At 42.8% G+C, this 14,367-nt stretch overlaps 1 protein-coding gene and 1 long non-coding RNA gene across 2 annotated transcripts; both read left to right on the forward strand.

Annotated features, from left to right (window-relative positions):
• The first annotated feature begins 378 nt into the window (after positions 1 to 378).
• Positions 379 to 3,673, forward strand: LOC308587612. Its single transcript, XR_014008489.1, has 3 exons — positions 379 to 548; positions 781 to 1,817; positions 3,314 to 3,673. It is a non-coding gene; the product is annotated as an uncharacterized lncRNA (long non-coding RNA).
• Positions 3,674 to 6,393: 2,720 nt separating this feature from the next.
• HSP90AA1 (heat shock protein 90 alpha family class A member 1) lies at positions 6,394 to 13,968 on the forward strand. Its single transcript, XM_081195016.1, has 11 exons — positions 6,394 to 6,553; positions 8,165 to 8,323; positions 8,414 to 8,780; positions 9,005 to 9,138; positions 9,465 to 9,773; positions 10,216 to 10,381; positions 11,208 to 11,398; positions 11,482 to 11,629; positions 11,989 to 12,257; positions 12,772 to 13,105; positions 13,242 to 13,968. The coding sequence occupies exons 2-11, from the start codon at positions 8,165 to 8,167 to the stop codon at positions 13,349 to 13,351; spliced, it is 2,187 nt and encodes a 728-aa protein (XP_081051142.1). The 5' UTR covers positions 6,394 to 6,553; the 3' UTR covers positions 13,352 to 13,968.
• Positions 13,969 to 14,367: the final 399 nt, after the last annotated feature.

Consider the following 14,367-nt stretch of genomic DNA (forward strand, 5'->3'; position numbering starts at 1 on the left):
TCAGACGAAAGGGCAAATTTTCTAAACTATAGAAGTAGACCAAACCGTGATTATATATTATTTAAAAATCAGAAGGGCTGAAAGAGAACAGGAAGCTGGACCAGGGGCTCATCCACACTTTTGCTTGTCCTGCCTTGGGGAAAAATCCCTGCTCCTTAACACTGGATTGGGTTAAAGAAGGTAAAGAGACCCCTGACCATTAGGTCCAGTCGTGGCCAGCTCTGGGGTTGCGGCACTCATCTCGCTTTATTGGCTGAGGGAGCTGGCATACAGCTTCCGGGTCATGTGGCTAGCATGACTAAGCCGCTTCTGGCAAACAAGAGCAGTGCACAGAGACGCCGTTTACCTTCCTGCCGGAGCGGAACCCTGAACCCTGTATATGGTCAATTACTCCCAGGATGGGACCCATAGGAACCAACTCCTAGGGGCCAAGGGGTCTTTGCCCCTCCCCAGTAAAATATTTGAGGGCCCGGGCCCCTCCAAAGTTGATGGGCATTGCCATTTAAATGGTGTGCATGCAGACCTGAAACTGAAAGTGTCTTACAGTGGTGCCCCGCAAGACGAAATTAATTCGTTCCGCAATTTTTGCCGTCTAACGAATTTTTCTTCTTGCGAAGCACGGTTTAAACGGTTTAACAAAGTCGCAAGACGTTTTCGTCTTGCGAAGCAAGCCCATAGGGGAATTCGTCTTGCGAGGCAAATCGCGAATGAAAAAACCTTTCGTCTAGCGAGTTTTTTGTCTTGCGAGGCATTTGTCTTGCGGGGCACCACTGTACTTAGAAGAAGAAGCAAACACTTGGACAATGCTGCACTACCCACTGTAGCTACCACAGAACCTGAAACAAAACTAAAATAGTATACTTTATGAATGACTCATAGCTTACATATCCACAGAAAGGCATGGGAACAGAATTCTAGGAACATGAGGCGGATGAGGTGGGGACCAGATCTACCCTCTGCACTTTGGACCTCGGACGCCGTCAGACTGTCACTATTTTTGGATAGAATTATAGTTGATTGGAACGTATTCTGCAACAAACCCATTTCCTCAAAAGATCTGTACCTTTTGTGATAAGGAAAGTGACATTGATTATTATTATTTTTAATATTCGTTAAATTTGTATTCCGCCCTATACCCGCAGGTCTCAGGGCGGTTCACAGGATAAAATCACAATATAAAAACACAAAATACATAAAATCAAAACAAAAACAACCCAATAACCCCCCAAAACATTTTAAGTGTTATAGGATAACACTTGCCTATAACTTCTGATGGATAGAGTTGGAAACTCTTGTCTTCAGTGTCTTGAGAGATGGTTATAGTTATAGTTCAATGTTATTGGTTAATATAGGTTAATGTTATAGATAGTAAAGGAGTTTATAGTAATGGAGATGCACCTCTAGGAAATTTAGCAAAATAAAATCATAAAAGCTATCTTAATCTGCATCCAGCTGTTGACTATGTAACACCTGGGGTGTCTTTTGGTTTAAGGGAGCCACCCGCGTCCCCAATGGAGATCAGAGCAGTGTATATTCTCTCTATAGATTCTCTACCCGTGTGCCTTTCTGAGATGTGACTGGATGTTTTTGGCAGAACAGGGAGCAGATGCCTATTTTTAGGCAAAGTTATTTGGAAGAGAGCTTGCTTGCTTGCTTGTTGCCATAGATGAGAATGAGAATGAGAGGCTCTGATGGAACTGCAGAGGGGATGAACAGAATACAATGCAAATGGACCCTAGTTAATTGTTCTGCTTTGGATTCTCCATCTCAACAAATGAAGAGATTGTCCACTATTAGACAATCCTAGCATCTTTCCTGTATCCTTTCTAAGATGCATTTGAATATTCTGTGTGATTTAGTCAGAAATATTAAGGCTGTGCTGCAACCACAAGATTAATCTTCTATAGGTAGCATTTGGAAACAGCCCAATCCGTGTCAGGCCTACTGTGTGATGCTCTGATTTTATTTGTTATTTGGGTCCAAATATGATAAGTTAAATCAAAAGTTCTTTTTTGCCCTCATTGACTATAATGAGGAATCTAAAAAACAAACTTTGCTGGAATTTGCTGTCAAGGCAGTCTTTCTAGAGGAGATTAAGCCTGCCTGCTAAATTCCAGCCAGATTTATCAAGGGTTTTTTTTGTTTGTGCAGGAAACTTTCAAAGTGTGTTTGTTGTTGTTTTGCTCGAATTTGATGCTAATTGCAGGCATAGCCAACCCTTCTTAGGAGATGAAGCCTCTTATACTTTGGAAAGATAGATAGATCTCCCTCAGTGACAAACTTTACCATGGGGGGGGGTGAAGGGGTGGCCATAGGACATGCTGAATTTTTAAACTCTCAAATTCCAAAAATGTTGGGTTCTAAAAAGTGGTAACATGACTTGGGAACTCAAAAGCTATTTTGGTTAAATTAATATGAATTTGTTTTGCTTGCTAAATGAAATGTGTGTAAAATTGCATAGAAATCATCAAAAATGATTGCCAAGTACTTGCAATTTTATTATGTATTATTCCATATTATTATTATTATTATTATTATTATTATTATTATTATTATTATTTAGAATCTCCTGATATTTTCAGAAGATAAACTTAAAATTCTTTGGTTTTCCTAAAGCAGTTTATGTGCTTCTTCATCAGATGTAGACTTACAAAGCTACATGTTGTCCAATCACAAAAAGAATAGCAGATTTGAATTCCTCACACCCCAAAACATATTTTTAAGACCCCCCCCACTGAATAAATTAGCAAAAATTAAGTTTTGCACCTGAAAATGACATGCCCTAGTGGGGCAGTGAGCATTCTGTGTGATGCTCTGTCAGTATGTTGAACACAACCTCCAGCAACATGCTACCATGTTATTCCCTGTGAGCAGCAGGGGCTGGGAAATCGAAACGAGTAAGGCTGACTAAACATTGTTGCAGAAGGATGGCAGGCAGAATTGCCATTGTTGACAACATCCCCATGTGAAATCTAGATCCTCTAATAAGAGCTTGAGGCCTAATCTGTAGAGCCATACTGAAAACAGAATATATATATAGTCCCATAGCCTATTTTACTCCTGGAAATGTTGCAGACACCTTGGCTCCACATGCTTTCTTATTTTTGATGCTTTTTTGTCTGGCAGCTTTAAGTATATAGCACACAGTGCTGAGTCTGAGTGTGCTTCCAAGGGCACAGCTTTTTGAGCTCCAGTTCTGGAGATGAGTATACTCTGTGGGCTGTTTCACACATGATGTATTTTTAAACAAAGATAATATAACTGCAGAACAGTTTCCTGGATGCAGCCACATCTAACCTTAGCTAGATCCCAGGTCCAGGTGAATGGTGTGGGAAACTCAACAAAATGGATTCAAAGAAGATCCCAGCCTAGCACTCTACTTCGACAGTGGACTCCCTTGGAAGGTGGAGGCCTCTCCTTCATTGGAGACTTTTAAGCAGAAGTTTGTGGGATCGTAGAGTTGGAGGGGACCCTAGGGATCATCTAGCCCAACCCCTGGCAGGTGTTGTACTTATCATGGCATACAAAAAGCACCACATTCAATTACTGGGTTCTCTTAGTAGGGCTGGGAAAACACTGCTTTCTGAAACCCTGGAGAGGCATCATCATTCAGTTTGGGGCTGGATGCTGCATACTGATCTGACTTGATGTAATGCAGTTCCTAGGTCTCTTCCTAAATCTGAAAATATGAAGGATTTCCAGTGGGTAGCTGCTGTGTTAGTTTCAAACAGTTAAACCAGCAAAGGCTATTGTGGTTTATTCCATAACCAAGCTAAGTCATGAATGCTTGCCTTGTAGCGCAAGTGGACTGTTAAGAAATAATGCTATGTTTCTCTATGAGTGCAATTTTATGTTGTGTTTGTGTGCATTACTGAACTTAGATACTATGATAAGTAAACTTGTGTATTCTGATCTGGGGAGATTCTGTCAAAAGCATGTGGTACCGGTTACCTTGAACTAGCCTATTGCCACAGGTACAGTGCAGGAGGCTATCAGATTGCTAGTGCTGAAGTAATATCCACCTGGCTCCTCCTGTATGTGGAATGGAAAAGGGAGGTGCATTGTTGTCCCTTTGCCTCAGGCAGCAAAATGTATTGGGTTGGCCCTGTGTTCCCAGCTTTTCACAGTGGTGTGGCAAATATGATTTGGTTCTCTGGGCTGAACCTCAGTCAAAGAAAGCGAGCGCAGGCAAGTGGCTCAGGTTTCTTTTGGGTCCCCGCAATAATAAAGCTGGAGCAAACACGTGCCCATTTAGTCTAGTTTCACCAAGTCCCCCTTCCCCTCTGTGCCAGGATGGGGAAGAGGTCAGGAGTCTCCAAATTACTAAATGAGCGTTATTTGCCACCAGGGCTGGCCCAATACATTTTGGCACCTGAGGCGAACCACAAAATGGCGGGGACCTCCCCATCAGGGAAAAAGGGGTAGATGTAGATCTATACCAGGAACAAGGGGGAGAATCAAATCAACCTTGCCCAACCGTTAAAGGTAGGAATCAAAGGCCATTGTGTGCGGGGAAGAGGCCCAATCTAAATACCGCCAGGTGGGTGCAGAGCCCGGGAGACCGCACAGGGCAGCTCTCGTGCTGCAAAATCACTCTGCAATAACAAAAAGCTTTTGTTCATGCTTTTATGTACAAACAACCATTTTCCTACACTCCAATTTGCCCAGAGGCCACCGTAGAGACAGCATTGGTAGAGCTCCCAAGCAGGCAGGCAGGTCCAGCCTTCAAAGAACGCACCGCTGCAGCCATCATTGGTACCATAGCAGAGGGTGATATGTCCCTTGAAGGCCAGATCTGTGGATTCTGCCACCTGAGGCAGTTGTCTCACTTGCCTCATGGGTGGGCTTGCTCCACTTGCCACAATAGCAGTTTTGAGGCACTGACAGATTCTGGTACAAGCCTTTGCTGATACGCACCCTCTGATGCAAATTCCATCATGATAATTTTACTATTTATACCCCACACATCTTCCTGGGTTACCCCAGTCACTCTGGGCAGCTTACAACATACAGTGGATGCTCGGGCTGCAAATGTGATCCGTGCGGGAGGCACGTTCGCAACCCGCACCGCTGCGTCTGCGCATGCACGGGTTGCAATTCGGCACTTCTGTGCATGCGCAAAGTGCGATTTAGCGCTTCTGTACATGCACATGCGCCGGAAGTAACCTGTTCTGGTACTTCCAGGTTCGGCGCAGTGCGCAACCCGAAAACGCACAACCCGAAGCGTCTGTAACCCAAGGTATGACTGTATATAAAAACATAATACAGTGGTACCTCAGGTTACATACGCTTCAGGTTACAGACCCCGCTAACCCAGAAATAGTACCTCGGGTTAAGAACTTTGCTTCAGGATGAGAACAGAAATCGTGCAGCGGTGGTGCGGCAGCAGCGGGAGGCCCCATTAGCTAAAGTGGTGCTTCAGGTTAAGAAGAGTTTCAGGTTATGAACAGACCTCCAGAACGAATTAAGTTCTTAACCCGAGGTAGCACTGTAAAACATTTTTTAAAAAAACTTCCTTATGCAAGATTGTCTTCAGATGGCTGGGGGTCAGATAACTCCATACCCTCCAGTATTTCTCCAATGAAAATAGGAACATCCTAAGGAAAAGTGGGACGTTTCAGGATCAAATCAGAAACCAGATGGCTCTCTAAATCAGGGACTTCCCTGGAAAATAGGGACACTTGGAGGGTCTGCAGACACTCTTGGGCTCATGGGGAGTCAACCTGAGGTATATATGATACTGTATATACCTATATACTACTGTATATACCTATATACATATAGATATAAATCACACATGGTGAGAGAGGGGGTTGTGGAAGGCAGTTTGTTTTCAAGGGGGCAACTGTGTGTGTGTAAACTGAAACAACGTCTTGACGTTTCCGGGCAGTTCTTAAGTGTTGGTGGAGCGGGAGAAGAGGAACACCTTCAGCTTCCCGCGGCTTCTAGGACATTCTGAGGTGAGGCAGCGTCGGGAAGCTTCTCAAGCCTCCAACCGTCGCGGAGGGGGAGGGCGCAATTCTGCCCCTCCTCATTAGTTCGATGAAGGATGGGAGGGGCAAGGCAAAGAAAAGCCGAGAAGCCCCGCCCTTGCTTCTCGGTTGTTCTCCGTAACAGGGGCGACGGCGTCACCGCGCCAAGCTGCAGCGTTTCCCTCCTCCTCGCGGGGACTTCTGCGCTAGCGCACGCGCAGTCTCCCGCCAGGCGGGGGTAAGAGAAGAAGACAGAGCCCCTCGCATATCAACTCGGCGAGTTTCCATGTGGGAAGGTGAAGAGAGGCGCATGCGCGCCTTGCCGCATCTCCCTCCCTCCCAAGCTTGGCTCCTCCCCTTTCCCCCCTCGCGCGGGAGGCGAAACCCCGCCTGCTCCCCGCCCCGCGCGTTCGCTGTCAGTGAAGGTTCCCGATGGTTCTGGAAAGAGGCGGCGGCGAGGCTATATAAGGCGAGCGTGAGGCGGGGGCGCCGCGCAGTGCAGCTCGAGAGGAGGTAGCGGGAGAGCGAGCTCTCTGAGAGGAAGCGTTCTCAAGCAGCCTGGTAATCCAACAGCCGCCAAGGTGAGGAGGCCGCTCGGTAGGGGGACGGCAGTTGGCGGTGTCTGTTGCCCCTCACGGACGCCCGTCGCGATAGCCACAGAAGTGGCATCGGAAAAGTGACGGGGCGGAATTGCCGGTGCTTTGAGGTGCCGCGCGGTGATGGGGAAGGGGAGAAGGACGGAGGAAAGAAGTGGCGCGGCCGGCAGCGTGAAGGACGGGGTTGGACCAGAGGCGGTTGAAGAGATTTGGGGGGGGGGGAGGTTTAGAAGGCACAAGAAGGGAAAGATGTCTCTTTCCCACACATAAACACCTCAGCGAAGCAAATGGGCCGCGTGTCTCTTATTCCCGCTCTCGCCGCTCATTCTACGTGTACGTAGAAAACTGTACAATAAATAGTCGGCGTTTTTTGCGGGGAAGAATAAATAGACAGGGTTGCTCGGGGCTAACGAGCATAATAACGGAGCCGATAAGCGGGAGCTCGGCGCGGAAGGCGGTTACGTCGAAGGAGCGGGCAGGTGTTCTCGGTGAGAGCGGGCTCGATTGTCCAGTACTTGGGGGGGGGGGAGGAGGGGAAGATGGAAGCGGCGCTCGCGGGGGCGGCGGTGGTGATGGGGAGGCGGGGGCGGGAGGAGGGGGACGTCTTCTGCCTTGGCGGCGCGTGCACGTTAAGTCCATGGCAGCTTCGCGGCGCGGTCGAGAGGATTGGCTTGTCAAAGCGCTGGTGAAGGGAGGGGTTTGATAGGGCAAAAAAAAGAGGGTGGGCGGGAAGGCTCTAGCAGTTTCTAGAAGGATTTAGTGTGTTCCGCGTCGAGGCCGGCAGGGGGCGCAGGGACTGGCGTCTTGGGAGAGCCAGTGGAGTGTCCCTCTTTCATTCGGTTCCTTTCGCCGTTGGTCGTTTCGCTAGGCAGAGGGGGGCCGTTTTGCAGGTGCTGTTGAGTCCCCCCCCTCGAGTTTCAGGTTTAAATGGTTCATGTTACAGTAGCAAAAAGCCACAGCAAGACCATCTTTAAGCTTTCTTTCTTACCCGTTAGTTCAGAAGTTAAGCTTGCGGAATTCGGTGGGGTTTAATGCCGAGTAGATGCAGCCAGCGCACACACAGCAAACATTGGGCTTTCTTTAATTAGTTGCCAGGATTTCTTAAAACTTTTAAAACGGGTGCATATTATGTATGGCAGAGTAAACGTTTTTCACAATAAGATTGATTTATGATTGCACCGTGCAATGTGTATTGAGAGGCTGGTGATTGATTACATAGGGTGCTGCTGCTGGAATTACTCCCAGGAGAGCAGACTGTTGGGAAATACTGCACTCTTAAATATGAGTTCTCTTACCTATCTTGTAGCCAACTTTATAACAGGAAAAATGTGCATGGTAAGCTGCTTTCAGAAACTCTAGATCTGTGAAACATTACTTGGGAACTTTTATTGATGAACTAGTTAATTGTCTAGTATGTACAATATTTGAGATTGAGTTAAAACTGACTCCCCACTAAAGTAAACTTTAAACATAATTTCCCTACATTGATAACAGATACTTGGGACCCTAGTTAGGATGCTTAAAACATGCAATTGTTAATTCATTGGCTACATTCAGTGATCTGTGCTTTAAAAAAATTTTCTTTACTATTGGTAGATGCCAGAGGAAGTACACACACAAGATCAGCCAATGGAGGAGGATGTGGAGACCTTTGCCTTCCAGGCAGAGATAGCTCAGTTGATGTCCCTGATTATCAACACTTTCTATTCTAATAAGGAAATCTTCCTCAGGGAGCTTATCTCCAATTCATCTGATGTAAGTAAATCTTCCAAGGGGTAGAAAAGAAATAATTGGCTTATGTTTAAGGTCTCCTAAACACTGAAAAGGTTACCTTGTGTTCTACAGGCTCTGGATAAAATCAGATATGAGAGTTTGACTGACCCAAGCAAACTGGATTCTGGAAAGGACCTGAAGATCAACCTTATTCCTAACAAGCATGATCGTACCCTGACTATTGTGGATACTGGCATTGGAATGACCAAAGCTGATCTGGTGAATAATCTGGGAACCATCGCCAAATCTGGCACCAAAGCCTTCATGGAGGCCTTGCAAGCTGGTGCAGATATCTCCATGATTGGTCAATTTGGTGTTGGTTTCTACTCCGCGTATCTGGTTGCTGAGAAAGTAACCGTGATCACCAAGCACAATGATGATGAACAGTATGCTTGGGAGTCTTCAGCTGGTGGATCATTTACTGTCCGGCTGGACAATGGTAAGGAATGTTAATGTTCTCATCTTACTGGAAAATTGCCCTGATTCTAAGGAAAACTAGAGCTCTGGTACAAAACTAGATCAGTAATTGTACTGAGCCCAACATATTATGCACATTAAAATATTAAATTCTAAAGTTGGCTGTTTGGAATTGTTACTTAGTCAAATACTCAAAATAGCTTTTCTGGCAGTGGCAGTTACCTTCTGTAACTCTTTGTGTTGCAGGTGAGCCTTTAGGCCGTGGTACAAAGGTTATTCTACATTTGAAGGAAGATCAAACAGAATACATTGAAGAGAGACGAATTAAAGAAATAGTCAAGAAGCATTCTCAGTTTATTGGATATCCAATAACACTTTTTGTAAGTGACTTTGTCTCCAGAACCACTGTATTGTGTACCAGATACAAAAATCATAGTTCTTAATTCTCCTTGAAATAAGAACTACCAAGCAATTCACATGTGTGTCAAAAATAGCAAGGGAAGAAAATTTTCAGTGCGTGCTCAAGCATTGGTAAAGCTTTAATAATTAAAGGTTGCAGCAAATTATTTTGGATTAACTAGTCACTCTAATAGTGATATTGTGGAGGTTTATGTGCTTCCTTATCAACCAGTGGTCTTTTCACTTGTTATGTAGTTCAGTCATGCAAATTCACTGGGCTTGTTTCAACTTTGTTTTTTGTGGGCAGGTGGAGAAAGAGCGTGATAAAGAGGTGAGTGATGATGAGGCTGAGGAAAAAGAGGAAGAAAAGGAAGAAAAGGAAGAAAAAGCTGAAGATAAACCTGAGATTGAAGATGTTGGCTCTGATGAGGAAGAGGAAAAGAAAGAGGGCGACAAGAAGAAAAAGAAGAAGATCAAGGAGAAGTACATTGACCAGGAAGAGCTGAACAAGACTAAGCCAATTTGGACCAGGAACCCAGATGACATTACTAATGAAGAATACGGAGAATTCTACAAGAGCCTGACCAATGACTGGGAAGATCATCTAGCAGTCAAAGTAAGATTGTTACTTACTTATGGAAAGCTAAAGTTGTAGTATAGCTTGATTGTAGAAAAAGCCCTCAATGAGGTTTACAAAATTGATGAAACAATAACATTACTAAAAAAAAATTGCAATCAAAATTTAAAACATATAGAAAGTCAAAACCACTGACAAGTTAAAACTCACAAAACTTTCTAAAAATGTAGGTAGGCTTGCCTAAATAAGAATGTCTTCAGGCACCAAAAAAGAATACAGTGAATACATGTGCCTACTATCAATGGGCAAGGAGTTACAAAGTGACAGTGCTGCCACACTGTGCCAACGAGTTCTTACAGAAGTGCTGCGGGTATTACATGGCACTGTAAAAGTGCCTATTCTGCCAATGGAAGTGGGCACATGGGAGTGAAGGAATTCTTTGTTTCTCCAGATGTTTCACTACAACTTTCTCTTTTTGCAGCACTTCTCTGTGGAAGGGCAGCTGGAATTCAGAGCACTCTTGTTTGTTCCAAGGCGTGCACCTTTTGACTTGTTTGAAAACAGAAAGAAAAAGAATAACATCAAGCTGTATGTGCGCAGAGTGTTCATTATGGATAACTGTGAAGAATTAATCCCTGAATATCTGAGTAAGTGAACAGCTCTGCATCTGCTAAGTGGTATCCTGGTAGATATAGGATGGAAGTTGCTGCTACCTGTGATGCGTGCAGAGTGGCCTGGAAGATGTATAACATAAGTGTAAATGCAGCGCCTCACATAGCTTGAGTGAATTAATGCATGTTATGTGTGGAGTGCTTCTGTTTTAAATTCCATTTTTTAATAAGTTCTAATGCCAAGTGAGTGGTGTGTGTGCAGCATGATAACGCTGCCATGATGTACTACCTTTTTTCTAAATCAGGCTTTCCCAAATCTAAGAATATTCACTTGCCACTCAAAGAGCGTACAAAGTGTGTCAGTGACCCCAACCTAAATTTTATGCAAATATGAAGTAAAATCAAAAAGTATATAATCAACATTTATTAATGAGCAAATATCATAACTGGGAACAATTAAGTAAAACGAGGCGAAATAATGATACCATTCATTGATCCCTGTAACTGTATTTAAAACAATTGGCAGTAAAGCAGCATTTTCCAATAATAGTTGTGGATTTGTCTTACTAAATAGAGGCTTCTCATTTGCAAAGGAGGTGAACATGCCCATGGCAATAATTTCTGATTAATCTTTATTCACTTGCCATCATAAACTACTTCTACAACCCTAGGCTCTTTTTTGACCCCAGGTCTTTATTAACCCCTTGCACTGTGCCCTATCTACCCTAGGGGATGACCGTTTCAGGAAACCTTGTTATTAATTGAAAGCAACATACCATTACTTAGGCATATAAATAACTCATGCCTAGGAATAGCTAGATTATCACTCTGCATGATAGACTAATGAATATGTTCTTCACAGATTTCATGCGAGGTGTTGTTGATTCAGAAGACCTGCCTCTAAATATCTCCCGTGAAATGCTGCAACAGAGCAAGATTCTGAAAGTGATCCGGAAGAACTTAGTCAAGAAATGCTTAGAACTCTTCACTGAGTTGGCAGAAGATAAAGAAAACTACAAGAAGTTCTACGAGCAGTTTTCCAAAAACATTAAGGTTGGTTGGGTCAGAGAATGCACTTTCCTGTGTGCCTTGAGTCTTGGGTAACACCTAACATACAAATTGCAACTTTCTTCCAGCTTGGCATACATGAGGATTCACAGAATCGCAAGAAACTATCAGAATTGTTGAGATACTATACTTCTGCATCTGGGGATGAGATGGTATCATTAAAAGATTACTGCACCCGGATGAAGGAAAACCAGAAACATATATATTACATTACAGGCAAGTTTCACTTTTATAACTAGAAGTTAAAATGACTACAACTTTCAGTAGTGAAATGAAGTCTGGTTACCTTGATTAACAGGATTATTGGGAAACTGTGCGTTGTTTAGGTGTTGCGTTTTAGACTGACTTGAGTATTGACCAAGAGTGGCTTTATAGAATTTGAATTTGTTGCACAGGTTTGCTGTATTTCATCTTCTATGTTTTAGACTATTGTTACTTTGGGCATTGATGCTGCATATGTTTGTGGCTTGGTAGCAAATTTCATTTGAGGGAAACTGTTTGGTCTTAGACTTAACCAATTTTGGGGATGGGGGAGTGCGTAGTTAAAGTAATTGAATCTGTTTCTCTCTTTGTAGGTGAAACCAAAGATCAAGTAGCAAACTCTGCTTTTGTGGAGCGCCTTCGTAAACATGGTTTGGAAGTAATTTACATGATTGAGCCCATTGATGAATACTGTGTACAGCAGCTAAAAGAATTTGAGGGGAAGACTTTGGTTTCAGTAACAAAAGAGGGACTGGAACTTCCCGAAGATGAAGAGGAGAAAAAGAAACAGGAGGAGAAGAAAGCAAAGTTTGAAAGCCTCTGCAAGATCATGAAAGATATACTTGAAAAGAAAGTAGAGAAGGTAAGCATGAAATAATATGTAAACTCTGGTAAAAGCAGTTGTCAGATTGTTTCCTGCAAGTTCATAAGTTATCTGGTACTGTTAGACTATTAGTTCATCCTGCCAAGCAACAGTTTGCAGAAGTTCTTCCAGCTCTGACTCTATAGAGTTTAACTGGAGGTGCCAAAGATTGAATTTGAGACCTAATCCCAGCCGATGTGGTATCTGTGGTGTTCACTATACCACCTTTCTAATCCTTGTCTAAATCTTTTTTAAATTCTTAGTGCTACCTAATGGATTGCTGTTTGATAACTACAGCTTAATAATGCAGGCGCACTTGGTGTACTAGCTTGGTGTTGAGATGATTCCATATTACAGTATGTTGAAGTAGGCTGCATGTATCCCCATTAAAAGTCAGCCGTTTGGTACAAACTTAAATACCCAATAAAATAACATTCAAGTGCAAAAATGTTAGTACTGTAACACATTTAGCTGTATGGATTTTCTGTCTAAATCTCTCTATGTACTTACCTAGGTTGTAGTCTCCAACCGATTGGTGACTTCCCCATGCTGTATTGTGACCAGCACATATGGCTGGACAGCAAACATGGAGAGGATAATGAAAGCACAAGCACTCAGGGATAATTCCACAATGGGCTACATGGCTGCCAAGAAGCATCTGGAGATCAATCCTGACCATTCTATTATTGAGACACTGAGGCAGAAGGCAGAAGCTGACAAGAATGACAAATCAGTGAAGGACCTGGTCATCCTGCTGTATGAGACTGCTCTCCTGTCATCTGGCTTCAGTCTAGAAGACCCCCAGACACATGCCAACCGTATTTATAGAATGATAAAACTTGGTTTGGGTAAGTTAAATCTCGTTAACTAAATGTATATTTGGGAAAGCTTTATTGTTGTGGAAATAAACATAGTTTAAAATGCAATTTTTGCTAAAGTTACTAGTGTTAAAGTTAATGATAAAACACTATAATTTAATTACAGGTATAGATGAAGATGATACTGCTACAGAAGAAACTACCCCTGCAGTTGCTGAAGAAATGCCACCACTTGAAGGAGATGATGACACATCACGCATGGAAGAAGTGGATTAAATGGTTGACTTCTTGAAAGAGAAATTTGGATATATTTCTTTTGCCCTTGGCTTTGAATAAGTTATATTTTGTATATTATGAATGTGACCTGCCAAAACGTCTTGACACTTGTCTGCATTCCCTCTTTATATTTATTTTTGAAGATGTTACACCTTTATTTTTGTTAAATTTCTTTTTAAAGTTTATGTGAGATGCCATTGAGGGAGTGTCTTCTCATGACAAATAACACTGTACAATCCTATATACAGGTGAATAAATTCTATTGGTTGTGGATGGCAGGGTTTTGAGGTTGGCTGTGGACAGAAAAGGGGGGATATGTTGGGAGCTTAGATTTGTTCTGCAATGTTGCTGTTAAGCCTCTGAAGTTCTGATAACTCAACCACCTGTAACATACAATGCCTAGTAACTAGGTATTGCAACTTTAAAAAGTGGAATATTTAAACATCCTATTCAAAATTCTGGGATATTGATGTTTAGTCTTTTTATATACTGTAAAAAGGATTCTAAATTCCACACTTAAAATAGATTAGAATCTACTGTAAATCTATTGTGACTAATGCAGTTTTGCATGTACAGTTACTCTGGAAGTATCTAAAAATAAAAGTGTTCAGAATGTATCTTGGTTGAATTACTTTGTTTTCAATGGGATGCCTTTACTGGGGTCTATAAGCAGCTACTGCCAAAGTTTGATCAGCATACATGCTGCAAAATTTAGTTACAGCCTTAATTATTTGAGAAACTTTTATCCTACTCTTCAGCCAAAAAAGGACCCTAGAATGGTCTATAAAACAAAGTGCAGGCTTACAAACTTCAAAAAAAGATGATAGTCGTGAACCTGGCTTTTAAAACCTTTAAAAACAATATGGAGGCCCTGTGTCAGTGCTATGTTAAGAGGAGGCTCAGGGATGGTAATGACCACTTGCTAATTCCTGTTACATAGGTTCTTCAGATTCACTGAATAAGAGTGATAAAACTTGGTAACAGTCATACTAAGAGTTCCAGTACTTAAATTGTGC

The sequence above is a fragment of the Podarcis bocagei genome, assembly GCF_964188305.1.
Source record: "Podarcis bocagei genome assembly, chromosome: 1".
Taxonomy (NCBI): Eukaryota; Metazoa; Chordata; class Lepidosauria; order Squamata; family Lacertidae; genus Podarcis; species Podarcis bocagei.